The sequence below is a fragment of the Varroa destructor genome, unplaced genomic scaffold (assembly GCF_002443255.2).
Source record: "Varroa destructor unplaced genomic scaffold, Vdes_3.0 BEIS01000001.1, whole genome shotgun sequence".
In the NCBI taxonomy this organism is placed as follows: Eukaryota; Metazoa; Arthropoda; class Arachnida; order Mesostigmata; family Varroidae; genus Varroa; species Varroa destructor.
Window position 1 is genome coordinate 23,881,096 of NW_019211454.1, and position 26,313 is coordinate 23,907,408.

At 38.4% G+C, this 26,313-nt stretch overlaps 1 protein-coding gene and 1 long non-coding RNA gene across 23 annotated transcripts in view; one reads left to right on the forward strand and one right to left on the reverse strand.

The window, feature by feature from the left end:
* The window catches only part of LOC111251360 (uncharacterized), a 34,216-nt gene extending 15,422 nt beyond the window's left edge, over positions 1-18,794 (reverse strand). For 3 of the 8 annotated variants that reach the window (XR_015329335.1, XR_015328496.1, XR_002670185.2), the window contains exon 1: positions 18,044-18,794. This is a non-coding gene — a long non-coding RNA (uncharacterized LOC111251360). Of the gene's footprint in view, positions 1-16,594; positions 17,864-18,043 lie in introns of those variants that run through there. The other 5 variants (XR_015329455.1, XR_015329541.1, XR_002673720.2 and 2 more) reach the window with 5 other exon arrangements.
* Positions 565-26,313, forward strand: part of LOC111251327 (juvenile hormone esterase-like) — a 43,634-nt gene continuing 17,885 nt past the window's right edge. The window contains exons 1-11 of one of the 15 annotated variants that reach the window (XM_086982943.1): positions 624-808; positions 1,081-1,238; positions 1,462-1,537; positions 2,175-2,814; positions 5,103-5,696; positions 5,931-6,201; positions 17,058-17,119; positions 17,686-17,841; positions 22,105-22,245; positions 22,592-22,820; positions 23,956-24,081. In XM_086982943.1, the coding sequence (XP_086839069.1) occupies positions 6,081-6,201; positions 17,058-17,119; positions 17,686-17,841; positions 22,105-22,245; positions 22,592-22,820; positions 23,956-24,081 (835 nt within the window). In that variant the 5' untranslated portion in view covers positions 624-808; positions 1,081-1,238; positions 1,462-1,537; ... (1 more) ...; positions 5,103-5,696; positions 5,931-6,080. Of the gene's footprint in view, positions 809-1,080; positions 5,697-5,930; positions 6,202-17,057; positions 17,120-17,685; positions 17,842-20,970; positions 21,273-22,104; positions 22,246-22,591; positions 22,821-23,955; positions 24,082-26,313 lie in introns of those variants that run through there. The other 14 variants (XM_086982518.1, XM_086981416.1, XM_086981823.1 and 11 more) reach the window with 14 other exon arrangements.

Sequence of the window (26,313 nt, forward strand, 5' to 3'; positions counted from 1 at the left end):
ATTTCGGCATATGACCGCAGATCCGATTTGCTGTGATTCGAGCACTGTAGAAGGTGACTGATTATGTCTGCGAGATTTACAGCAATTGTCCTTTATTCTGTATAATTTACTGCAAATAAGTTTCGCGTATGCATAGATTGCAATTACCTATTTCAATTATTTTTTAAACTAAACGAGATGTCATATCATGTACGAGTTGTAAACACTTCGGTAATTACATAGCCCCGAACGATCCGCATCAATACGACAGAGCGACACCTGGCGTAGTCGACTCTCGATATGCATGTAACGTTTCGTATTCGTATCACACGTCGTTCTTGTGCATGTCGTGAATGACGATTTATCAATACAGAGCATTATGCCGAAAATTATAGAAGAATAACAAGTAGCTTAACGTCTAAGCGTTTGCCATTGACTACTTAGCTCGTCACTTATGCTACGGAATTTGACATAGGAAAACGTGCACGTACGAGAAAATCTGACAGAGATTTATTTAAGTAGATCAAATTATGCGATCGGTAATATGCGATAAATGTAAACCTGTTTCCTACCACTTAGATCGACGAGGAATACTTTCGAATATTTACGTTCGACGTTCTTTGCTGGTATTTAAACGAACCTAGAAAGAAGCTGTTTGTGCTCTTGTGTGTCCCTGATCGAGTCAGGCGTGTCACCTCGCTGAACGTGCACCTGAACCACAATCTGATCTCGTAACAAACAAAGTTTGAAAATGTTCATGTTGATCGAGTTCCATTCCAGTGTGTTTTCATCGGCAAATGTAATGCAATTGTTAATAGTTATTTTTAAGGTTTGTCTGATTCTACTGATTGTATTTGCATAGGGAGCTTAATTAATCGAATCCCATATAAAATTTCCAAAAAAAACTAAGTCTGTATTAAGTCCGTGTTGGCAAGATATGATGAGCCCTGACCAAGTTGTATTACATTCTACTTTTTACGAATCATTTGTCACGTCCCTAATCCGTTGAACAATTGTAATCGACTGATAAAGCACCGATTTCGGCCATTTCGAATACAGCGTGATTCGTCTAATCGAACTTTACTCATTATCTCCCTTCAGGTTGCCCTCTGGAGGACTATCCCTGATCAACTTAAACAAAGGACGTATTGAATTTTATCGCTGGAAGTTGAGTTTCGTCACCTAGCAAAGACAACTTCGACGAACTTTTGCCTGTCTGGGGGGGGGGCATGGCCACAGTGCGAGAACTAACTTAAAAGGTTTGTTACCCTATGGTAGTTTCGCGATTTTATGTTATGTATTGAACACTTATTTTTTTCAAGTCATTTTTAGATTTATTATCGTACAGTGTGACACATAGGCAAATAAAGAGGTAATTATGCAGCATTGTTAAGTTTTGACGCAAATATAACCTGGAAGATCATAACATACTGGACTAAGTGTCATTTTGTCTATGTTGATTTTGTAAAACTGACGCTGAAGAAGCCTTTGAGGCTACGTACTCTAGTGTACATTCCCACAGTGTATAGCGTATGTCGGTCAGCCACTGCATATAAAGGTACGTAGAACGGATCCAATGTAACGTTATAGCATTTTGTTTTGATGATTGTTTGGCCGCTATCCTACACATTCTTGTCAGCCGAGGTTTATTGCTTACGATGAGTTGTGCATAGGCCTGACAGCTCATGATACATAGAAGATTGTCGAGTACAACTGATAAAGGTAAGCAAATGTCAAGCTAACTTTTACGAAGAGATCTTTTCGAGCGTGCATTTCTTATTCTAAAAAAATCTCTTTACAGTAGATACAGGCACGGATGCCTCCACAACGGTCGACATCTGTGCTACCGATTGCATAGCTAGCTGAATAGTGCTTAAATATGTATAACATGGAAAAATTAATCAAACAATTAAATATCAACAACTAATATATATGAAGAAAAGGAAAATATTCCAGTGCGAAAATAATTTTCATTTATATAACGCGAGTGCTGCACGACTTACAGTCGTCGATTTTATGAGGCCATGACTTGTGACGCTGTCATATTAAAATGCACATTACTAATTCAGTTCGATCTGTAATCTTATTGTCTTACATTTTACTAAGTTATTTCATATAATAAAAGGCCCAAAATTTTACCTTATTCTTTTTTAATTCAACTTGGTTTTGTTTAAATTAAATTTCTGTACTGACAGTCTAGCTGTAGTACCTAGAAGAACACGTCGAAACTGCTGGGAAGGTTCAGAGAACGATTTTACGTAGAATCGCACTGCGTAGTATAAGCTCGACACAGTAAAGCCCTCCAGGGGCTCTGATTGGCAAATGTGGGCAAATTTTAGCATGCGTAACCGACCAGACTAGACGCGACAGGTTCGTCGATGCCAAAGAACGACACGTAACTCAAGAGATAAGTGTATCTACGTTTCAATTACTAGCTAGACAATTTGGAGGGTATATTGGGTCTTCATATAAGTTTAACACTATTGGCATATCTTATTTATTTTAGCAATTCTATATACTTTGGACAAGCTAGCCTTCTAAGCTCCTTATCTAGAATTCTTTATGCGTTCATCTGCCACATATAATGTATATCAGCCGATTTTAGTCTACATTGCGATCACAGAATACCGTCAACAACGCACTGCATAACACTGTAACATCCTTATGTATTGTTAATATTCCTATAAATATAAACATAGGAATCAACACAGAGTGGCCCTTTTTGCGAACGGCACGAGTTTCACTGCGTATGGCATCCAAAGATGCAGGAAGGCAACGCAGGCCGCAAGGACGACCAAATCGTCTTATCACTCGCCCTTTCAACTTGCTCGACCTGTAAGTAGCTCTGGTAGCAATGTATGCGACACTCATCATTTAAGGAGGTTTTACAGGGGAGAACTTCGAAGAACTAAGTCGCGTTGAAACGTCTCAGCCTTAAAAGGATACTGAACTACACATAGTGATCCGAAATCGCCTTGCATATCTCCTAGCTGACTTGCCACTGTTGTCCTAGAACGCAAGTTATCGCTCTGAGCTTAGATACAATGAGGAGCAACGAGTGTAAAACCAAGTCAGCCAAATAGACATGTTGTCAGTCGCTGCGCCGTACATCGGTCTCATCATTGACTTTCCAAAAAACTAGAGCCCAACGATATATGATATGAAGAAAATTGTAATAGATATCATATCGCTCGTTACCTCCTAGTGCAACCTTTAGGACATCTGGCAAGTCTCTCAAATTCGTTATATAAATTAATGACTTACATGACTCTTGATGAACTTATATGACTCATGATTTTATATGCTCGGTCTGATATTGGTGTAGTATGATACTGATTTGCATATATTAGGCTCTTGACAACTATTGGTAAAGGTGAGCAAAATTTGATAATATTAATACGAAAACGTATGTGCACTCTTTTGGCAGAATAAAAATAAATATTTGATTTGAAGAGGCTTATTAGGCAAATTATATGGAGCAGTGACATATTTCGGAGATGACAAGTGTAACCAGAAAAATCATATCTTTCCTTAAGATAACTGAAATTAGACATTAAAATATCTAAATAGAAAACATTTGCGCACCTTACGGAATAACTATTTTCTTAATCGCAAAATCGTGCAGAAGTTGTTATTAAAAAAAGGACAAGCTTCCAAAGCTATCAGCTCTATTTCAGTTCGAGTTTCGTGCTTATATTGAAAAGGGTTTACAGTTCGCCTTCTAATGATTACGTATCGATGAAGAACCAAAATGCCAGCTCGCGAGTATGACTTACATTGGCTTTTTATGTTTTTAATTACCACATCATAAAAAAATATTTAAGAACAAATGTAGAAAACAAAGCCCTTGCAGGAAGTTTTGTCACTTTTCAGTGAAGATATATCTGATCGAAACGAACGTACTTCACAGTTCAAAAGCGAGGTTTTAACGTGAAACCCATGTCTCTGATCGTTTCCTGTTTTTCTGAACATGATGTCAGAAAGTGCACGCTGGCCGATATGGAAAACTGAGATCACGGTGGACAACTGTGGGTCTGATCCTTTTTTCATGGGCTGTTGCTTTTCCCGTTCAGCATCTTAAGGAAGCTAGAACCCATTTAATTTATAACGCGTTCAGTTTGTTTCTGAGCGGTCATTTATCGTCGATGACCTCAGTGATTATCGCACAAGCTGATATAATTAATTGAGCGATACGCATTGATGTTTTTCGTATATATATATATATATATATATATACTGTACAAGATAACAAAGTCAAAGATTAATTTAAAACATTAATGTATTTTATTATCTTAGAGCTACTGTACTGCCTTATACACACTTTGATTCGTGTTGCGTCTCGCGGATTGTTGAATCTTTAAGCGTACTGCGACGAGCTGAGGAATTAGAGTGGTATCTCGGTCGGTCATTCTGAAGGAATATGTTACAGGATCTATGACTAGTTTTGAGACGAGCTCTTTGTGACTCCTTTCTGACGTACACATAGCATCATATATGCTAGCCATCCGTGAATCATAAGTGGCTTGCATTGGAACCCACAGAACGATTGAAGGCTTGTTATAAAGCAAACTTAGGATACAGAGTATGTCCTGACCGTTTTAAACGGCAACTAACTCCATAAAGTTGCCTCTATTGTAAGTTAGACACGCCAAATAACATTGCCGCGAGCAGTTCGGCTAACGACTACAGCGTGTACGTTGTGATATTGTCGTACGTAAAAGCGCCTAACACGACCTTCAGAAGCTACAAACTCTCTCTATAGGAAACAGATATATATTTTCTACTAAGGTGCTTACGTGCCGGCAGGAAACCGTTGTTGCAACATAAGCATGTTTTAACGGAGTTACAAGATTATAGGTAGAATTTTGAACACAACATGATACCGATACATCATATACATTTGCACATTAAAAAGAGGCGGTAAATATATAACGACTAATAGTAGTATCGTTCGTAATAGCAGTTACTATAGTAGGAAAGTTCGTCTCTTCGCGGACAAATGACACACCCATAATGAGATTAGCTGCTATTAGGATTACTACCATTGTAGTAATCGCAAATAAACAGATTCGTAATCTATTCATATAGTGGGACAATCATCCACCTGCTCTCTGTTGAATTAGGCATCTTTTACCGAGCGTTGTGACAGCAGCCGTATGAAGCAAAGGGCTCCGTTAGTTTTGGCAAGGCACTGTGCCATCAGCATGGTGCAGAAGGCTTACCGTTTCTATGGCCCATGGCAGCTCTCGGTTGTTACTACCGTCCACGCCTACGTCGTCGTCGAGGAGAGCAAGCGATCCACGCAGAGAGCTGGCGCTATGAACATCGGCGCAGCAGAAGGTTTGAACAAAGCAGACCGGAAGGAAAGGGAAGTTTCGACCAGAGCTCCCCCGTATCCGCGCGTCACCAGCAGCCAACGTTGGAGTGTCCTGCCGTAACGCTGGAACGACAGCTATGACGACAAATTACATCGGTACCACTGTAAGAGCTTGAAAAGTAAGCCCGCGCGCCTGCTTGCATTAATTTGTCGTTGGCAGTGCTTACGAACAAACGAACGACTGGTGCTGCAACTGTTTTAAATCATAGCTTCGCTCCCAATTCAGCACCTCTAGGTCATGCAAGCCACAATGCAAGGATGCCCGCATTTATAAACAGAATGTGTATTTGTAGGCAAGAGAAGAAAGCAGACTGAATAACGTGAACTGATACGCATTTCGGTAATTTTAACCTGAATAATTAGTATTGTTTATTTCTGGGTTCATGTATGGACGCCGTTCAAAAACTCAGAATGTAGCACATAGCCTATGATTTGAGAACTAGTAGACTGACAATGCAAAAAAAATTAAGACACAACGTAACCTACGTATAATGATGGACAGTGCTACGTAGAAATTTTCACAGGTAGAAAACTGTTTGTAACTGGGCACATTCATTGTGATTTATACCCACAGGCGAAATTTATTCATGTTGATGAATACGTGCGTAAAAAACATGGAAACTGACACAGGTGTACTAATGGATAGAGTTGTCGTTGTGCCCTAACTCTACGGAAAAATTGTAAACTTTTCTATGTTTAACGTGTTCGTTTCCCTGTTACCAATATGCCTAGAGAAATCCCACTGAGGCTGTGTTCGGCAAGCATTCTTTCCTTATGGACAGTAGTGCTATGGTCGGTGCAAGTGTGCGCCCAGTTATCGCCCCAACCCAGCTCCATCCTATTTAGTAAGTGTTAAGTAATTATATTACATATTTGTCTAACTTTAGTTGCTTTATACAACATCCACTTACATGTAAGGTATCATATGAAAACTTGCAGTATCATTTTAGCTATCGTATTCTAATCGGTAGACGGATCGAGTTCCAGGTAGAAGTTTTTGGATGTTCACAGTTTCAGACACTGACATTTTGCAAAGTTCCATCAGGTTTGAGTGCTAGAGCGGTACTCGACAATATATGGTGACAGGGTGCAAACAAGTGCCTTACGGATGTACATTAAGAACAACTAGATAATAGAAATGTTTTCTTTTAGATTCAATGTCATACAGATTGACAGGAATCAACTGATCAATAAAGGAGAATGAAAAACAAGAAACAAAGTAAACACTTTAACACGTATTTTTTTTTCCTTTTCGCTTCGAGATATTCACCAATTGGTAATTCAGCTGAATTCGTGAATAATCTGTTCTGATTTGTTTGGCTAAAGCAAGACATTCCGTGTTTACTCTTGTACAGCATCAAATAAATATAATAAGTGACGTATCAGACTCATTGATAAGAAAGTCCAAAGGCTTCGTCGCTAGAAAATTGAATCAGTTGGACGTTTCAATATGCTTAGCTCTATCAAATGCTAATTGAGGCATGACGACTTTGCTCGTAACAGTTTAAGACATCAAATTTTTGGTTCATATCACAATTTTCACAAAAAAAAATGTGTATTTTTAAACGAAAATTGGGGACAAAAACCATGATAAAAAAAAAAAAAAAAAAAAGGTAACATATGTCTAAAGTTCAACTAGCAGTTCGAGATTCTAACGATAGTTTGATGATTTCTACACGCTAGATCATCTAAATGTGCACAAAATATAACATATATGAAGGTATTAGATCCTGATCAACCTATTAGAGGATTCTTTTAGCTTATGAATACTCTGTACTGCACTTTGGATACAAAGTACTAGATGCCATTATTGTAAACTCGATAGATCGATCTTTTCCAGTAAAGAGAGCTTTAAAACTTTCTTATCTTAAAAAGAACTGCAATAGACTTAGTAGGTTTTTTAGGTTGCCCTCTAAAGTAGTGCGAGTTATTGATCAACTTGCGCTACGACTTTGTCTTTTCCAAAGCTGTTGAAGACGACATTGCTATATAATTGCAAAACTGGCGCAATAGGGGGATGGCTACATCCATCTGCATCCAGATTCGATTGCCGCCTCAGGATTCTAAAGATATTTATGCCATCCGTATAAGTTCACTGTGTACATGTTTTAACAGTGTAAGTATCATCGTATTCTTCTTTCGTGATAAGCCGATGAGATGACCAAATCACACATTAAAAAGAAAAAAAAAAACGTGACCTACCTGCTTTAAAAAGGTAACTTACTATCGCTCTTTCAAGCTAAGGGCCGTTTGTCGTGCTTGTCTGTCACTTAAGGCTTATCAGACCCATAGCTAAAAGGGCGTAGATGCTTAATAATTACATCTTATAGAAACAATACTGTTTCATCTACTGTTGGTCGATCAAAATGGAACATACTTATTAATATTAAAGAAAAGCGGCTTCCAAGGGTAATTACTGAACCCCGTTGAGGCCAAAAGCATTTCGTGAATGAAGTCGATATTTCTACTAGCTTTAAAATATTATCTATATGTTTAAAAGCGTTTTTGATCGTATAGATGAAAAATATTATTGCTACAAAGGTGGACGATTTTTAGTAAACGTAACTATTGTTCATGGGGCCTGCAAAGGTCGATCATTGAGCAATTGTACTATTTCTAAAAAGTGGTTATTTGCAAGGCGTAGATGTTAGGTCTAGAAGAGGTTTAAAACGCTGCAGCACAAAGGTTGTTCATAGCAGTATGGAAATGAATTAACAAAGTCCCATAAATTATACCAAACTAGAACCAATTCAACTCGAACAGAATGCATAGAAAGTAACGCATATCATAATAGCAGTTTTAAACGCGGGACGGCTATTGTACTGAAATGGAAATTCAGTTAATTTTAGCTTTGGCATTGCAGTATCTATTACGGTTAATATGGGTACCTTGTACGTCGCGCCATATTTCTTCTGGCCGTGCCCAATACTCCAACGTTGTAGTTCATATCTTTACTACTAGAATTTTGTAGTATTGCATGACTTTTCGAGTACAGCGTAAATCTCTGAAAACTATTTAAATTATTCTCCAAATTATATAAAAAGTGCCAAAAATACAATTCATCCCATCGACGGATCCACAAATACAAAGCTGCCAGGCTGTAGCTTATCGTCAGTTGCCTGATGCAACCCTGCGAGACATGGAAAATTCTATTTACCTGAATTATAAGGTAAATCTGTTAAGCTATAATTTCAGGACACGTTACTCCGTATTTTCAGTGAATAGTGTGCATTTCTTATTGTATTGCTATAATATTGTCAACGTCGTTCTACATTGTGCGCCTTATCATGTACAGATACTTATCTATAACTTTCGTTGGTGAAAAAATCCCTTCGAGCCGAACGCATGTTCGGCTCAAAGGTTTGTACTAGTTTATATAATAACGATATGTCGGCAACAGTTACGTAGTAACGAGGATGACAGACGCAGGTGACGCTGAAGACATGATCAGGTCTGCTCCAGCTGGAAGATTCAGTTCTGTGTTGTGACGACCAACATATTGCTTTACGTAGTCGCTCTGTTAGCCTTGGCAACTCGGCTAGCGTTATTTGTGTCCCAGACCATATATCTATTGTATAGATTGCCTTTAGCATTTCAAACCTCAGAAGCGTAATCATGCTAGATTCAGGCGACCGTGATTCACCTACATCGATATATTTGTATATCTTTACTGTTTGCCTAATACCGGTTTGAGAAATGTCATTCAGAGTGCGTGCAAGGCACGCAACACTGGTTGTACATTCTCACAACGTGCATTTGATCTTGTGCCTTCATCATGTGGCGCAGTAACGAAGAGGTAAAATGCACATGTAAATCATAATATTAATAATGTATGTAAACTTAAACAATGAATACCAATTAAGTGAGATTTCTTCAACAAGGTTTACATGATAATCACTCTAACTTGTATGAGTATAATTACTGCCACAGTGAGATCCTATGCATTAATTAAGCAGTTCACTTGATGACTCAGAATTTTATAAACACTCCCAGTTGCAAACCTTTGACTTTAGACACCAGACATACTCAGACTGTTCACATACAACTACTTCTGTAAAGTTTCTTTCTCTATATAACCTTTCTATATAATCTTTCTATAACCGTATTTAAGCTAGTTTAAAAACAAAATCTTGGCAATCTAACTAATTTAAGGATTCCGTCCATCCAAGCGTCATCAACAGCTAAAATTACTAAGAGCGCAACGTATGAAACTTTGAGAAAACGTTGAAGCCTTACTCAAAACTAATGTGGGCATGAGCAATTCAGTCAATGTGTGGATTATCACTTGCATGGGTCTTTATGTAAGGAAGACTTTTCAACTTTCTGCCAACCTCAACTTTTTACTTTAATATCTTAAAAAAAAAAAAAGCAGAAACCGTAAGAAGTACGTTTGCTGAGCCTTCGATAGTCAGAGATCGTTTGTTGCAATATCTGTGAATTTACATTGAACTGTTTTATTCGCCTAACTCGAAGAATCTTTAAGGACTACAATAATGGCCATCATATAATGAAAGGATAAACAGTTGCGTGTTTTTACAATTTCAATAAACGTGTTACGTATCAAGTGATAAAAAAAAATTGGGCTTTACTTTTTAAATCAAGCACAAACGTGATTATCATTGCCAAAAAAAGTAAATTAATTTTCCAGATGGTAAGGTTTATCGTCTCGATCACTGCTCGATAGATTTGATTCTTATCAATAGATTCAAGCAGTTCTTGCCTGCACTGATAATGACAAGACACCTCTAGAAACTTCCCCATTAATCATACCATAGCAGTTTTTGCCGATACCGAAAAATGGATCGTTTCTAGCGTTATGGCTGATAGTCGTCATTTTTGTGCCTGAAAACATGGGACAATTTGTAATCGCTATTGTTGACGTTTTTTTGGGTATCATCAACATCGTGAGTATAAGCTGTTTCGCCAACTTTACTTTTTTCTTAAATCATAAGTCTGTAACACTGGAAAGCGCTTTGATGACCTGCCTCTAGCCATGCACTACTAACTACGACAACGAAACAAAGTTTTTTCAGTCTGATTTTTTAGGATTATATTTTGGACAAAAATATAATCATAGCTTTAATGTAACGTAATTCGTTCGTAAACGAAATATCAGCGTTGTCCGATAGGTGGCTCCATAGTGATTTTTTTTTTTTATAAAGCATTTCTTCTATGTGGTCGCTTCCATTGCCAATGTCACTGGAATCATTTCTCTAGAGAATCGTGCAGCTCACAGGCCTCAACTTGATCAGCGCACGCAGTTGGTAGACCGCTATTGTATTGCCTCATTGTGTTAACTACAATTACGCAGCTATTCGATCCTAGTTTATATTTCCATTTGCTCGTATTTATGTATTTTATGGGACGATGAGCCGCATCACCCAGAATCATCAAGAGAGCGATTTAAAAAATCGATATGAAAATCCACGAACCCATCATCTGTTTCCAATATTCTCTATCTTAGCATTCTTCGTCATGTGTTTTTGCAGAATAATAGGCACACACGAGAAGCTAGAAACGTTTTTGAGATACTCCATTGCCTAGGAGATGTGATAAAGCTTCCTTATTTCTAAATAACGATCCCATAGTTTACTTTATTAGTTGTCAAGCTGCACGTTGCTTAAGAAAAACATTTAAATCTACACGTGCTAGATATAAGGGACAATTATCTAGCAAGGGATGCGGCTAAAAAGATGCCGCATACGAACTTTCGATACTTTTCCCTCTCATGCGTTAAGTCGCTTGCAATAAACATATATAGCCAGAAAATGTAATGGCACGGTGAATGTACTCATCGCTATATGTATATATAACTATTACTACAGAACGTGACAAACTATGCTTTGGGCAAATCAGATTTTGATTTCTCAGATTTTTCATACTGACGCGTGTGCACCCAACGTTGAGCGCAAAACATATCTACCACTTGGCCTTCGTTAAGTGAGTTTTGCTATTAAGCTACATTTAAAGCTTAGGACTTCATTCAAACTGAATAAGTTTTGCTCAGCACGCCGCTTGATGAAAATGTTGAAAGGAATTTTGTTCCCCAGGAAGACATTTAGAATCTTCTGCCAGCCGAAACTTGTTCTTTCAAAAAGAAATTGATACGCGCTGCCCTATTTACAATGGTATGGAATCATCTTGCTCTCTTGCCTTTCAGTTTGCTAAATACACTGCTAAGCGCTTGCCCACAGCTCTCCTGGTCTGTACAATATGGGAATTTGCACTGGATTTTCTTCTCGATGTTGCAAGTCTCGTGCTCGGCTCTCTTTCGTATTGACCTTGAACACTAACGTGCTTCGTTATATTATTATTAGGCTTAATATATAATATTAACATTCTAAAACCGTTAGTCTCGTTTTTTAGTCTTTGACTATAAGAGGCAGTGACGGTACGCCATGTAGGCTTACTACCGTACCGGCAAAACCACGTCCTATATTGAACCTTATGAAAACCCTAAACAGCAGGAGTTTAATTCTTTCGTCTGGCGCTTGCTACACTTGACCAACAACTCTCAGTATCGATAACCTTTTTAAAAATGCTTGAATGACTGATTTCAACTTATAGAACATAAAAAGTCCCCGATTGCCCTAGGCTTACATTTGTGAACTACACACAAATTGCTCAGTATTGAAACCCAATACTTCTTTTGCTTGCCTATATAGCATGCCTCGATGTTCTGCCATCATGTCTGCGGCAATCTTCAACAACATTTTCATGAAAGACTTCCGTTCTGCTTTCATAGACAGAACTGCGACCTATGTATCTATTTACTAAGCCATACAATTAGCTTATTCGTATTTTTCAGATTCTAGAACTCACTTCGCTCCTAACAGTTTTCTTCTAAAATTTAGTTTATAAAAAATATTCTATCGTTTCCGATGTACTGTAACTCGGTGATATATTTTTACAGAGAAGAATCTCCTAGCCTCTGAATTTGACAATCCCCGATAGGCAGTTGGTCGCTGTGCCTATTACGTAGCTCAACTGCCCTGATTGACACCACTATGTGCTAAAGCCGGTGCATTTCTTAATGAAACGTTTTCTTTGTCGTTCTTGTCTAGTTTCGTATTGTAACTAGAACACATGAGGGGTTCTCAGCAAACTGACATGCCGCGTTGTAACGTCCATTAGACTTTGACACTACGCCAGCTTGCATGGTGCTACGGTTTTCACGAGAAAAGTCGATAGATAATAGATATAGTTCTTTAGCATTGGCACCGACAACTCTGTTCTGTTCGAAGCAGTGCCTAATATCATGTATCCTTGTGCTACAGACCCTTCGTTTCATCCCTATCTTGGAATTTCCTCGGAGCGTGTTACCGAGTGTAAAGAGATAGCGTTTTTCGTATAGCTCAATTTATAATTATAGCCCTTTCTGAACAGTATGTTGAATTTAGAAAAGCTACCTTATCTGACTCTGTCACTGATATAAATGATTACTACAATTGACGACCTTTATGGGGGACTACGACCTCCTTTGTTTTAAATAATAAACATCACCCTCAATGCGGACACTAACGATTCACTCATACTAACAAGCAAATCCTTGATGCTAAAATTTATTTAGTACCTTCATTTTAGCAAGGCCCAAAATTTTTCCGCAGGACTTCCTGAGTTCAGCATTTGGCTGCTGTGCCTTAGGTGTATAAATTGCTGTCTCTCCTATTTACTCACTAACGTTTGTTAGAAAGTAACTAACTAACGTTTGTTAAAAAGATTTTGTTTCGAACAAAAAATGCCACACGATTTAATCGGTTTTTGAAGATATTGAAGAGTAGAGTAGCACCAGTTTCAGCATCAGCTAAATAATACGGCGGTCTGATATTAGGACAGTGGTGCATGGATATGTGTTTGTGTAGCGAGCTTTTACAGCATATTACAGAACAAGAGGTACCGAGGGCATGAACGTCGTCCTGACATCAACAAAACGACCCAATTCGACCTGTGAATTAAGATTAAAGCAAAAAAAAAAAATGGTAAAATGAATTTTCAATAGCTTAAGATCTATCGAGAAACTCTCTATAGGAAGAAATGTTTGCATCCTTAAAAATAGAATATTTTGAAACATGTAAACAAAACCCGAAATCCGTTTGGGCATTATGCAACGACGTCCTCAACGTGTGAACGAGATGCTTTGAACAACGAAACTTTTCATTGAAAAAGCTTAAAGCTAAGCGTTAAGCGTTCCTTTAGACGTATGGTTTTTTGCTCGAAACCTAATGTGTCTAAGCTAGCATGAGCCTTTAAGTAGACAAACACGCTACAGAAGTTGTTGACAGAGTCTAGAAGTACTTGGTTGCCATCGACAGCGCGGAACTGCTAATGTAATAAATTACTAATAACGTAATCTAGGAACCTACGTACTGTTAACTGGTTATTTACGTCCTTTCATTTCGTAGTACAATATTAAAAATAAGTAAGTGTTAGAAAAATAAAATAATTAGAAACGAATCTTGTGAATTGAAATCAATTATGCATATTTATCAGGTATCTAAGCAAGTTACATCGCCATCTTCCAATCAACGGGGTACAGCAGATCTTCAGCGCACAGAATAACAAACCTTACAAGATTGGAATGATAGTAGCTATGGTTATTATCAATGTATAATAGTTACCCTAACTTGATGTACTGATCTCTGGTGGTTCTACTAATTAAATGTTCCCAAAACGAGACTATCAAAAAAGCTGGCTTCGTGCTTTCAGAGACGAAAGTTAAAATATACTTGGCGTCCGTTCGTAGAAGGCCTCCACCGCCTGTTAGAGTCGTTCGAAATAGCCTTCCTTGTTAGAATTGTCAAGCCACGCTATGTGTCAAGTCGTTGACTGAAACCGATTGTGAGCTGAAAAGGACGATAATATATATTTTTTGCAAAGTAGTATTATTTTGCTAGTAGGAGAGTCGGCAGATATCCACTAAAAAGACACACAGCTATCAGATAAAAAGAACAGCTTACAAAAAATATAACGGCAACAGATTTCGTCCGATTCGCCTTGGAAGTCTATGACGGAAGAGTGAACCGTGTTCACATTGTTATCTTATCCTTTTTTCTAAATGGGACAAAATGATACCGAACAGATAATCGTTAAGCTCTACGAATGGATGCCAGCACACAGGTGATTGGAGTCCAAAGCGACAATCATATAGACCCTTCTTCCGACCAAACCAAGGAGTCATTATCTCTGCCTTACTTAGCCTATTAGGGAATTTCTTGGCTGGAGATGTACTGAGCCTACCGCAAAAACTGCCGAGTCTGCTCCTTCGTAGTTTATGATTTCGTTGTTGTTACATGACATCTTTGCTGTTTAACTGTTACGTTGCTGAATATACATTTTTTTAGAAGTACAGGAATCAAATCTGTGATACTGCCGGATATTTACAAGTTGATGATGTACGATGCCACTTCGTAAGTTGGACGTTCACGTTTTTCCTGAAGGAGAACTACAATCCTACGGAGATAATGCAAACTCTAGTAATAGGTTCTTTTCAATACCGCGGCAAAATTTTCTCCACATTTGAAAAGTCCAATGATTTTCTCTGAAAAGCCAGCAAACTGACTTTACATATATTATTGACATCTTGCTGTCGAATGTTCGTGAGACGGTTTTGCTTCACTAAAGGTAAGGGCGGACCTAAAAGGGTAAGAGCAAATCTGACCACACAGAAAGGCCAAAGATCATCGTAACGTCAGTGTGTAGCAGTTATTGCAACGTAGCAACGCTAAACTTAAACTTAAGTTTTATTTAGCTGGGGGTTTATGAACATGTTCGGTTCCGGAAGATGATGTGTACTTTTACAAGGTACATGGAATCAGCATGTAAAATCAATGCAATAGTCAGATGTGTGCAGTACAAAGCTTGAGGGATTGGAAGTGGGATCATAGCGTGTGCTTAAAATGGTTAAGCTTAATAGCCAACGATGCCCTGTCTCTACGGCTTCGTTAAACAAGCTAAGCGTAAAAATAAAGGTTTTCACGGTTTTGGCTCATATGTAAGCAACACAAAAGCACAACATGTAGCATGCAACCGAGTGGGTTTCTAGGGAAAATACGCTTGCTGTGATAAGCTTACGGTACGTCCGCTTCCCCTACGACGTACGTTTTGAGACACAAGGTAGTTTCTCTACTAGAAGAGGTATACGAACACTGGGATCCATACAGCTGCGCTAAAAATAATATCTAGTAAATCAGACAAGCCTGTACTGTGTACAGGGAAAAGGGAGGATAAAAGAACTTGATAATACAGATCTAAATAAGTCAAGCAAGTCTTTATCACGAGGAAAATAAAACCAACAATCGTTTTATGAAGCATTATCTCAATGTCCTCGGTTCTCAACACTTTTATCTAATAGCGTCTATTATAGTAGTAGATTGTAGCGGTTCATTTGTGGAGATAGGAATTCATGGATCAAAATATATAAAAAAAAAAAAAACGAAGAATAACTGTAAGAGCCGCGACACGCGCTAAACTGGGCAACCTGTAGTGAGGGTCCTCTTCCCCCCTGTTCTGCAGACTTTGCGCACAGTCAGGTAGACAGATTGCTTTCGGTAAGACGTCGATATAAATAAACCCTTTGATCCAAAAATTGGGTATAAATGGACAGCTAAAAGTACGACAATGAACGGTATTATAAATCATAGCCATATATAAATATTATTTGTTGTGCCAGTGAGCAACAACGCAATAGACATACCTTTAAGCCCTAGGTTGATTGCAGGCCTAAAGTTTGGTAACTTGTCTAGATTTAACCAACGTGGTACTTAAACATTAGCAACAACGTAGCACACGTTGGTATTATATTAACCTAACAAAATTCGTTGCGGGAAACGATGTGCTGCGGTAGATTTTCGATAATGTCATTCTGAAACAGAAACCTATTTCTAAATATAAGACATTTTTATCGTTAGTCAGTGTCCTGAATAGGTCAAATTAACACGTGTGCACAAAAGTAACGCGATGCTTTTGAATGAAAGTGCTTAGATTAAAAAAACAGACATATTTCTACTGTAACATATTCACTTGCCTTTAAGTTTACTTACTGATTTACTCTCAGTAAATTGCCTACACATTAAACATTTTTCCCAAATACGAAACGTATTCACGTAGGCCTTACTGTATAATTGAGAACTTACTACTTAGAAGTTACTCCAGACGACTCAACATACGCAAAAAAGGCTTTGCCTTGATGGTGACTAGGCCCTTTAAAAATATGCTATGTGTTTTATCGCAAAGCGAATATCGAGGTATGTGACGGCTGTGGTCGCTTTAATTTTTATTTTGGGTTTTAAAAAACTTCGGGTATCATTGTTTAGACGGAAAATACTATTGTGATTGCGTCCATGATTTAGAGATTGCTCGTGTTCCACAGTCATGCTAGTGGTCCTCAGAAATTACCTTGCGCCCATACGATAGTTTTCTTACAACTTTTTGATTAATTATTCAGAAATGAGGAGGAGTGACAAGTGGTATTAGAATAAAGGGCAACTGGAGTGAACGAAGATGCATCCGGTAACAATTAAATTTCCGGGCGCTTTTCGAGGCTTCCAAACTTGCCTAATGACATACATTAGCATCGATTTATGATGGTATAAAACAAAACTTGAGATGATGGATTGGCGTCGTGATGCATCGAGGGTACAGGACATTACAAAAGCAAGAAAACATATACATATACTGATTAGTGTATCATTTCTTTTTATAGGACTGCAAGATATACCACGGATTCCATTTCCTCCACCGGGTAACGCAGCCCAGTCTATACAGGTACATTAGTGTCCATAAGCCGTCTTGTAGAATAAGTGTTAGGCATACTTTACATTGACGCAAATTCTAAAAGTAGCCGATTCTATGTTAACGTTATCATATTAAACAGAACTGATTGATAAAATGGTTCTTTAAGGCTTCCACTAATGACGGTATGTTACAACCATAGAGGTTAAGCGTTTGTATTTGTCTGCCAAGCTCTTCTGTATTTAAAAGCAGAGTAGTCGTTTAATTAGCGTATATATTTATGTATGAACTCGTAAATAAAACGCATTGTATTTTATACGTGAGAAAACCGCATATTATTCGCTTGATTAATAGGCCACCTATCCAGTGATTCGTTTGCTGGTCTTTTAAGTGACGCTTCATTTTCTTGTATATTTCACGCAACGTTGGCGTTTGCTTTCAAACGACGTAATTTCTTACTACCTTCTTTATTACGCTACAGGTACAGCCAGGGTAAGTACCATCGTATTTAACTTAATATTTCTATTTTAGGCGCGGCGAGCTTCTCTCGTCACTTCGACGAAGATCAGCTTTCCAGTTGTAATATAATTGCATTACAGGTATCTCCGGATATTGCCCGTACGTCAACTACCCGTGTTGTCCTTGACCAGGGAGCTATTAGAGGAAAACTGGTCGAAACTCCGTCGCAACGGGGCCTGATTGCCTTTCTCGGAATACCTTACGCAGCCCCGCCGGTCGCCAGTATGAGATTTAAGGTGTGATAAGTCCATTCGTGTACTGCACAAATAGTATCACCATGCAACATGTTGTATTATAAACATCTAATCAGTATCTTGTATAGTAGTACTAACATGTCGAATACGAAAAATTCTTGGTAGTTGCAGTATATCAGGTTTGTAGGATTTATAATATAATTTGCTATATATTTGAGTAATTGAATATTTTAATGCTTCTTACCTCGAGTATAAGAAAATTTTTCTATTCGGCTTGGTCATAGCGGACAACCGCAGTTGATCTTATAAGAGAAGCTGTGTAGACACCGCACAAGATGAACTGTAACGTCTGCCACAACGTCCGAGTAAACAGTCTCGCTGTAAGCTATTAAATAGAATAATAGACCATGTATAGACCGTATTGTTTTTTGAAAACGACCAACATTTTCAGTAGCACCACTCTGGTAATAATGCCTAGCTTCACTACATAAGATCCATGCATGCATCAAACATCGAATTATCATCGATCTACTACCGAAACATTCGTTAAGTTAAAAAGGCTACGGGGCCTTTGTCACGGCTAACATACACGTCATCAAAAACTACCCTCGTACTCAACAAATTTTTTTGCTCGTTTTCAGTTGAAAGCAATATTGTTGAGGAAAACGCCGTCGGGAGTCCGCTAGCTGTTTAATTAAGACAGAAAAGCCGAATCTTGAACGAATGCATTCATTCGATTGAAAATGTTGATTTTGATCTATTCCACCACACTTAAGAAGCGCCACATCAAGCGTTGACTTGTTTTTATATACTGTGACGCTGCAGGAAATGTCTTCCGTCCTCATCTGTCACAGTCTCACAGGCGATAGTAACTAACATAAGAAAGGTTTTATGTGTTGACAAAACAATGATAATTATAGTACGACTACTAATGATGATGATGACTACAGGCGAGAGCAGCTCCTGTGTTGGTCACATAGTACTGCTGTGCAAAGCCAATCACGACGCTGCGTATTTCGTCAGCAGGATACCTGGTATATAGGACACGAATGCAATATTTTCGACTATAGCTATTTAAGTCTTAGAGGCTTAGAAGTCTTAATTGGCTTAAGTGTTCCCTAAACTCAGCTCGTTCGTCATACGATGAGGGCATTTCCTAAATAGGGTCAGGCACCATTATGTTTATGATACAGGTAATCGAGTTTCAAACATTTATGAAACGAAACAAATCATGAGTAAACAGTTAGGTACCTTATGCATGCGCATGGCCATATCAAGAGATTGTTGTGTTATTAGGTTGTGTTAATAGGGATGAATACTTTTTTAACGAAGTTCGGAATCATTTCTTCTTAAATCTACTTTCTCCTAATACAAATCAAGTACCGGATAGCACTAAGCTCACCGCTACCAGTCAATTTGATTGGTCCGGGACTTTTTGCAACGTCTCGTCGTGTACCTCACTTAAGCAGTATTTTCATCTACGATTTGAAACGAAATCAAAATTAATGTGTTTCCTATTTTGTGGAAATTGTTTGTCTACTAATTTATTTAACAATAATTTGGCTGAGAGCGATGCTTAATTATGAAAACCAAACAAAAATTTTTTAGGGATTCATCATCGTGATCCTTATCATTATGATATCTAGTAGGAATAGACATGCACAGGGTGTCGGTAGACTAGACTTGATAAATAAATCAATTACAATTTTCTTTATTTGGCGTCCAAATGTTATAGGCAAAATGCTGCTCTGATGAGCGGAATACAATTTCAATGCGAAAAATCATCTAGAAAGTAACTTTTTAACTGGTGGCAGCAGAATTCGAAAAGATAGTGCCATCTAATTTGATTTTATTGGAATCATAAAAAAAGTTTCAGAATACCGTTCGCTTAAGATCCGACTTGAAAGAGGAAAGATGCTACAGTAAAAAGCTAGTACGAAAAACGTATTTCCCAATGGAAAAAAGACCATGTCCTCAGAAGACGTCCACCAGTGCAATGAAGTTGTCTAGAGATGGATGAAACCTCTATGTTTCGACATTTGAAAAAACAACCCATCTATTAGCAATTTGTCTTGGATATCTTATAATGCCATAGTCAAAAGCCCACAATGCGCGCCTTAATATCGATTACCAAATATAGTACTTATTACTATAAACATTTCCTCTATTCTGTTAAGCTAATCCCTGTAACGATCCGCGTAGTCTTTCCGAGCAGCAGTGTATATCCGCGTCCACCACAAAGCTAAACAGAAAGCATGGTCATTAGTGCGACGGTACGTTTACGCTACAGTATACGCTCCGCGTATAGATGACGCTTCTGAGAGTCCTATATCTCTAACTGTTGAATGAATTATGTTCTATACGGATAAGGATGCAAATTTTGCTTGAAGATCGCTTTTTGTCTTGGCACGACGTCGTATCGAGGCCATTGGGTCGGCACCTACACGACTTGGTACTGCAGGGGTGTTAAAACCTGTTCGTCCGCTTTGTTATTCCCCTAACCACACCTTACACGCGAGCGAACCAGTCTCCCCAAAGCTCTTGATCAATCGCCTCCGTCAACAAGAAATGTCGCCCGTGTTCTGTGCGGCAGTTGTCAAGTGTCGTCGTAATCGATTCCCTATTTCAATAGTAGGTTCTTGCAAAAAAAAAGCGGACGCTACACCAAATCATAGCGCTTTACCCTTGTTATCCGCAAGCATTGCTGTGTTGTCCGAGCGATAGTTCATTAGCAATTGCTTGCTCACAAATACACCCTACGTACATTAACAGATTACATATTCACGGTAACCCTTTTTTTTGGCTCTTTTCTTCACAATACCTAGGTCGTCCAGTAAATGAGCAAGAGTAATTGCTATCATGAGAAAATCTGCATTAAATTTTTGCTGCAGGTAACCCATATATAAAGCATATTTCCATATGTATTTAGGGGTTGACATAGAACGTATTATATAGCGACATTTCAAAACGTTTTCATGTCTAACTTAGATTTCGTCATGCATTTACGCATTTTCTTCTGGCAAAAATTTAGTCATCAAAGGAGCACGATATAAAGTAACGCCCGGGTGACGGAAGTGAGGTACCGTCATATCAATAACAGTAACAGACGTCTTTGTTTTCCGCTAGCAAAATGACTGTTTTTCCTTTTAGCTTCTGGTTCCCCATCTCTCCTGATTGACGTCTCGTACCTCCCTCAGACTCTTCCACTGAATCAACAGTCAATTACTTCTCGCGACTTCGCCCATCAAATAAGATGTGTACATTGTGTTTGAGAAAGAGATGACGCCGCAAAACCATTCGTGCTGTTGGCAATTCCGATATTTCCTAGGCCATACGAAAATGCCAAGAAGTGATAGAAAAGCACGACTGTATTATCCGGGAGGTCCTCATTTCCGGTATTAACCTCAATTTCTTCGTCTGCTATGCTGTCCGCAGTAAACAAACGGGTGAATGAGGAACGCATAATCAAGCAGGTACTCCGACGCATTCATGAATATTGGAAGCGACATTTTTGGCGAATAAAAGATATTGCTAAAGCAGTCGAGCAACAACTCAATCGAAGTGCTCTAAAATATTATATTTCTTTTAACTATACGAAACTGTATGCAAAATGTCTTGGCCATAATTGGTGGTCATATCACTAAAATTACGTTGATTAGAAACGCAGTCTGATTTTTTTAAAAATATATTATTAAATACAACAGGATAAACATTTCTATTTAAAAAAAGATTGAGGCGGCAGAAGAAAGTTAAACGGGACCGTTTCGCTTTCGGCTGAAATGACGCATATTTGCACATCTTCGGGGTGAAACCTATTTCATTTGGGAGCATCCTAATAATTTTCGAACACCCTGTTGAAATGGCGGTTCCCCTCTAGAAGAGTTTTAGGGGTTATCTGAGGGTCATCCGAATCACCAGTAGTTCACAAGATTGTCTAACAATCATCTGAAAGTCATTGTAGTAAATTATAATTTTAGGTGAGCAAAAATTGTCAGGAAAAAATTAATAGTTACCTGCCAGACAATAGAAACCGCTACATGAATGCGTAGAATAGCGGATAAGGGCCGTTGCGTCCTTAAGAAATCCTGAAAATTGTCTTTGCTGACAAACAGCACATTACAACCGCAGATTTTGAGAAAGTTTATGTCGGTATTTACCACGCAGTCAAAGATTGCAGTTTCATTGCTTTAACAATGTATGCGACTAGTACAATATAGATACGCGTATCAATTTACTATTTACTTTTTATGAATTAAAATTAGTAAATAGTAACTGAGACCCAGGATGGGGTGTTCTGCATTTTAGCCTCCACTAGCTCATCTTGGCTGGAGTTCGGTATGGGACGCCACTGACTGGCGGGAAGTTTGCCCGCAGCTCGATTATCGTGGCAGACCTATAGGCTCTGAGGACTGCCTGTTCCTTAACGTCTTCACCCCCGGAATTAAGGTAGCAGTCTCAGCGAGTTGTATTCCTGATATATATAATAACACGTGACAATGTACGGGTTATACATTATCACATGGTATTTGTCATTTTATTTTCATATTAAAAGTCTCTGTTATTTACATTTGTTCTGCCGTTAAAGATATCTCGTTATAATTTGGGTATAGCTTTTGAAAGGGAATGGCTAGAACGATATTTGCACTATCGGCGTTCATTAAAAAATAATGTTTTAATTGAATAAGTGCGATTACGCCTGTGTTTCAGAACATTTTTCATAATTTATACTGTGATTAATATGACAGAAAAATTTCTTTTCTTTCGTTTTCTCATTGGACGGTCCGGAGAGCAGAAAGGAAATACTTTTCCCGTAGTAGTCTTTGTGCACGGGGGTAATTTCGACTCGGGAAGTGGTAACTTGTTTGGACCTCAAGCGTTGGTTGACCAAAACTTAGTTGTCGTGACGCTTAACTACCGTCTCGGAATGCTTGGTTTCGCTTCTACTGAGGATGACGCCCTCCCAGGAAATCTTGGACTTCGAGATCAGCTGTTAGCCCTGCAATGGGTTCGTGATAATATCGGTAAGAAACAATATACATCCATGAACAAATAATACTTATCCTGCCTCTCCGACCACCAATAGTAATTATTATCTCGCAATTACGCACACCTTAGCGTAGAATATCTCGATATTCCAGCATATTGTTCAGTTTTTATCTAAATCAGTCCATGAGGTCAATAAGATAATCGTCCCGTACTATTGCACATAGTCTCGTCGTGAATAAATATATAGTTTGTTAATCATTGGGTCATATCATAAATAGAAGTATTACCTATGTACCCAGACATTTGTATTCGTAAAACCAGCTCTGATGCAAACATTCGTCGCGATTTACATGAAATAAAACTTCGAAATGGGGACGCGATATCGGGGCAAAGAATCAGAAAATTCAGAACGTAACCAATGAAATAGACGGAAACTCGAGCGTTCGAGGAAGTAAGCTATGATAATGAATAGGCAGGTACAGGGTTGCTGCTCCCTTTCCCGTTCATGATCTGTGCTTTTCTCTGCGTGGTCAAATTTGGAGCCACACTTGCGCTCATCTTTAGCTGTCAGTGATTCTATTACACCGAATACAGTTACGCATTCGGCCTTTACATTCGGCCATGTTTTGCCTTAACGAACAACATTAGACTCATGTTATCGTTAGTTATGATGATTTCGACTGAACTTAACACTGGTGACGCCGTTTTAAACACAACAACGTTTGCACGAGAATGGTTCTCTAAAACCAAATCACCTGGTTGGATTACTAATGTTTTAATGAATCAGTTACGGAAACCGATCGTTGAATGTTCTATAATTGGTTCCAGTTCAAGACATGTTGAATAGGAAAAAGTGTCGTTACTGATCGTTTTCATAGGTGGCAAGAATTAAATCACCCGAAAATGAAGAAAAAATCTCAAAGCAATTTTCTTGCGATTGCAGTGGAACGGGTGTCATTTGCTAAAAAAAGACGTTTTATAAGAAAGTATGATGTAATCTTAATATTATTAACATATACGTAAATGATTTTATATAGAAAGGTTCAGTGTGAATAGAACACAGAATTCTAGAAATTTCGAAATAGACGAGAGAACTGACCTGGAGCGCACTAGGAAGGTACAAGTGTTATTTCGAATTTTTGTGACTCTATTTAACGATTTTACTTTCAGCTGTATTTGGCGGGCAGCCGGATCGAGTTACTCTTCAGGGTCAGGGTTCAGGAGCCGTCTGTGTCCTTCTCCATGTCGTATCTCCGCAAAGCAAGGGACTTTTTCATCGTGCAATGGTACAATCGGGTGAGTGTCGATTGGGTTTTGCACGAGACAGATCATTATACAAATATAGCACGACCGAGAAATTCATTCTACTATAATCTTTCCGAGTGTCTACAGAGTAAGTAAGAATCAACTGATCCAGCCGATGGCATCAACGAAATTTTGCCAATCGACAGGAAACTCGAAGTTTTCCCCTTTGAAAAATAGAAAAAACATTTTATTGTAGAATATTTCATGCTAAGATGCCTAGCTCAAGTGAGTTTCACATTATATACATATATGTATATATAAAACATTAGCTTTATACATTACGACAAGGTAATTCGTGCTCAAGCTTAAAGGCAGTGTAACAACTGTAATCAACATTACATTGTTTCTTGTTTAGTTTCTATGCATCGCCTGGCAGCAAATATTTAAACGTACCTCCTACTATGCTAAGTGTGAAAAAGATGTAGCTGCTTTCTATATTTTTCGTGAAAACGTATTAAGGTAAGGAAATGGTAATAATAAGAGATAATTAATGCATGTAAAACGAATGCCCTTAGAAACAAGTACCACCTGGGTATGTCAAAGCTATATACGTAACTTTATCCTGCAACGTAATTATCTCTCGATATATTTAGCAGCCTTGTGGATGGATGACCTAACAGAAATATTAGACGGGAAGGAAATACAAACTTGCGCTTTGTGTGCAACGGAGTAGCCAGAACGGACTCGGTCGTATGGAGTGCTGAGTGCTCTCTGCCCTACCTATACTCATTGCTTGAGGAAAACCTCTACCCCTGTTTCCGCTGTGCTACAACTCAAAGGCTAGCGATGCTTACCAGATATTTACATATGTCGCCTTATTTATGTTACGATGTCAGTCATTAAACTGCTAGCCTATGTAACCTCTATCAGAAATCCACACGTATCTACTCCCATTATATCATGGAAAAACACTAAAACGTCTCTTTTTGTACTAAATTATATGCAGATCATTAGAGGAACATAGGTATTCGCGCCGAAAATCTGACTAAGGTTACTTTGTTCATAATAGCTATTGTGCTTGACTCGTATTCGGTGGCCACTAAGCGATAATATAGCTTGCCGGCACGCTAAAATCTATCTGACTGCAAGAACGAATACTTATACTGCAAGACAATACTAAAATTTCCTTTCCATCCAATTTCCGTAGACCCACGTGAGTAAATAATCATCCTTTTACCATATCTCTTACAGTGTATCCACACCAAACAGGTAAACGTCTCCTATTAAATCACGTTGGCCCAGTAACTAATAGCCAGCAATAATTTAACAGGGGCCCAAGTTATTCGTAATTGAAGTTTAATTTACTTTACTTTACTTTACTCTCGTGGCTTAAGTACATCAATTTGATCGTATATGAATAACGGCCAATGCAGCTTCTGTTTCCCCTTTGGCTTCCTGGGTCGTTTCTTTCTATTGCATTTTGGTTAATAATATGACAGTTTTATAATTTGTTTTTGTTGTTGGCCCAGTCGATCAACCTCTGACCTTCGTGTGATCGAACCATACGCCTTGCGCACAAGTTTGTTTTCAACAGTATCTAGATTAGGAACAAGCTATGGAACATATTTTATTTCTCAAAATAAACCCCTTTACCGGCACTCTCCTTGCTAGCGCTCAGCATTATTAAATCGTATCAGTAACGAACGTATTTCAATATCACCTTATTGGCTATAAAAAACGTTTCGGTGTGTGTATATATGTATTTGTGTCGTCTTGTTTGGTGTTATCGCTTGTCGAAAATCTGGCAAATCAAATGACACAGTTATTTTTTTATCGCTCTCAAGTTATTACTCGAAACAGATATTTCTGGATGACGAACCAAAAGACAGTGCGTTCACAGGATGTTAGCGGACGGGCAGCACAGCGGCGGAAATTCCCGCTGCTCAGACACCCCCGGTTACAGAAATTGTCTGAACAATGCTAGCAATTAGCATCGGCATGTTCATATCACGTTGGTTTGCCGTAGCCATTTCCGGATATGGTCGATGGTCTCCTGTATGCGTTTGACCATCCGTGAATTCGTGCTTACGGAAGCTGTTACTCCGTAATGATAGCCTTGACTACCTCCGTCTACAACAAAAAGCGAGAAGTCGATTTTGACGAATCCGCCTTTCGTGTTCTCTCATCAAGCTAATCAAGGTTCTCTTTCTAGTACAAGATAAGGTAAACGAGACGCCAACGACAAAGTATTATTCTGGAAAGCAAGGCCCTTTGAATAATGGA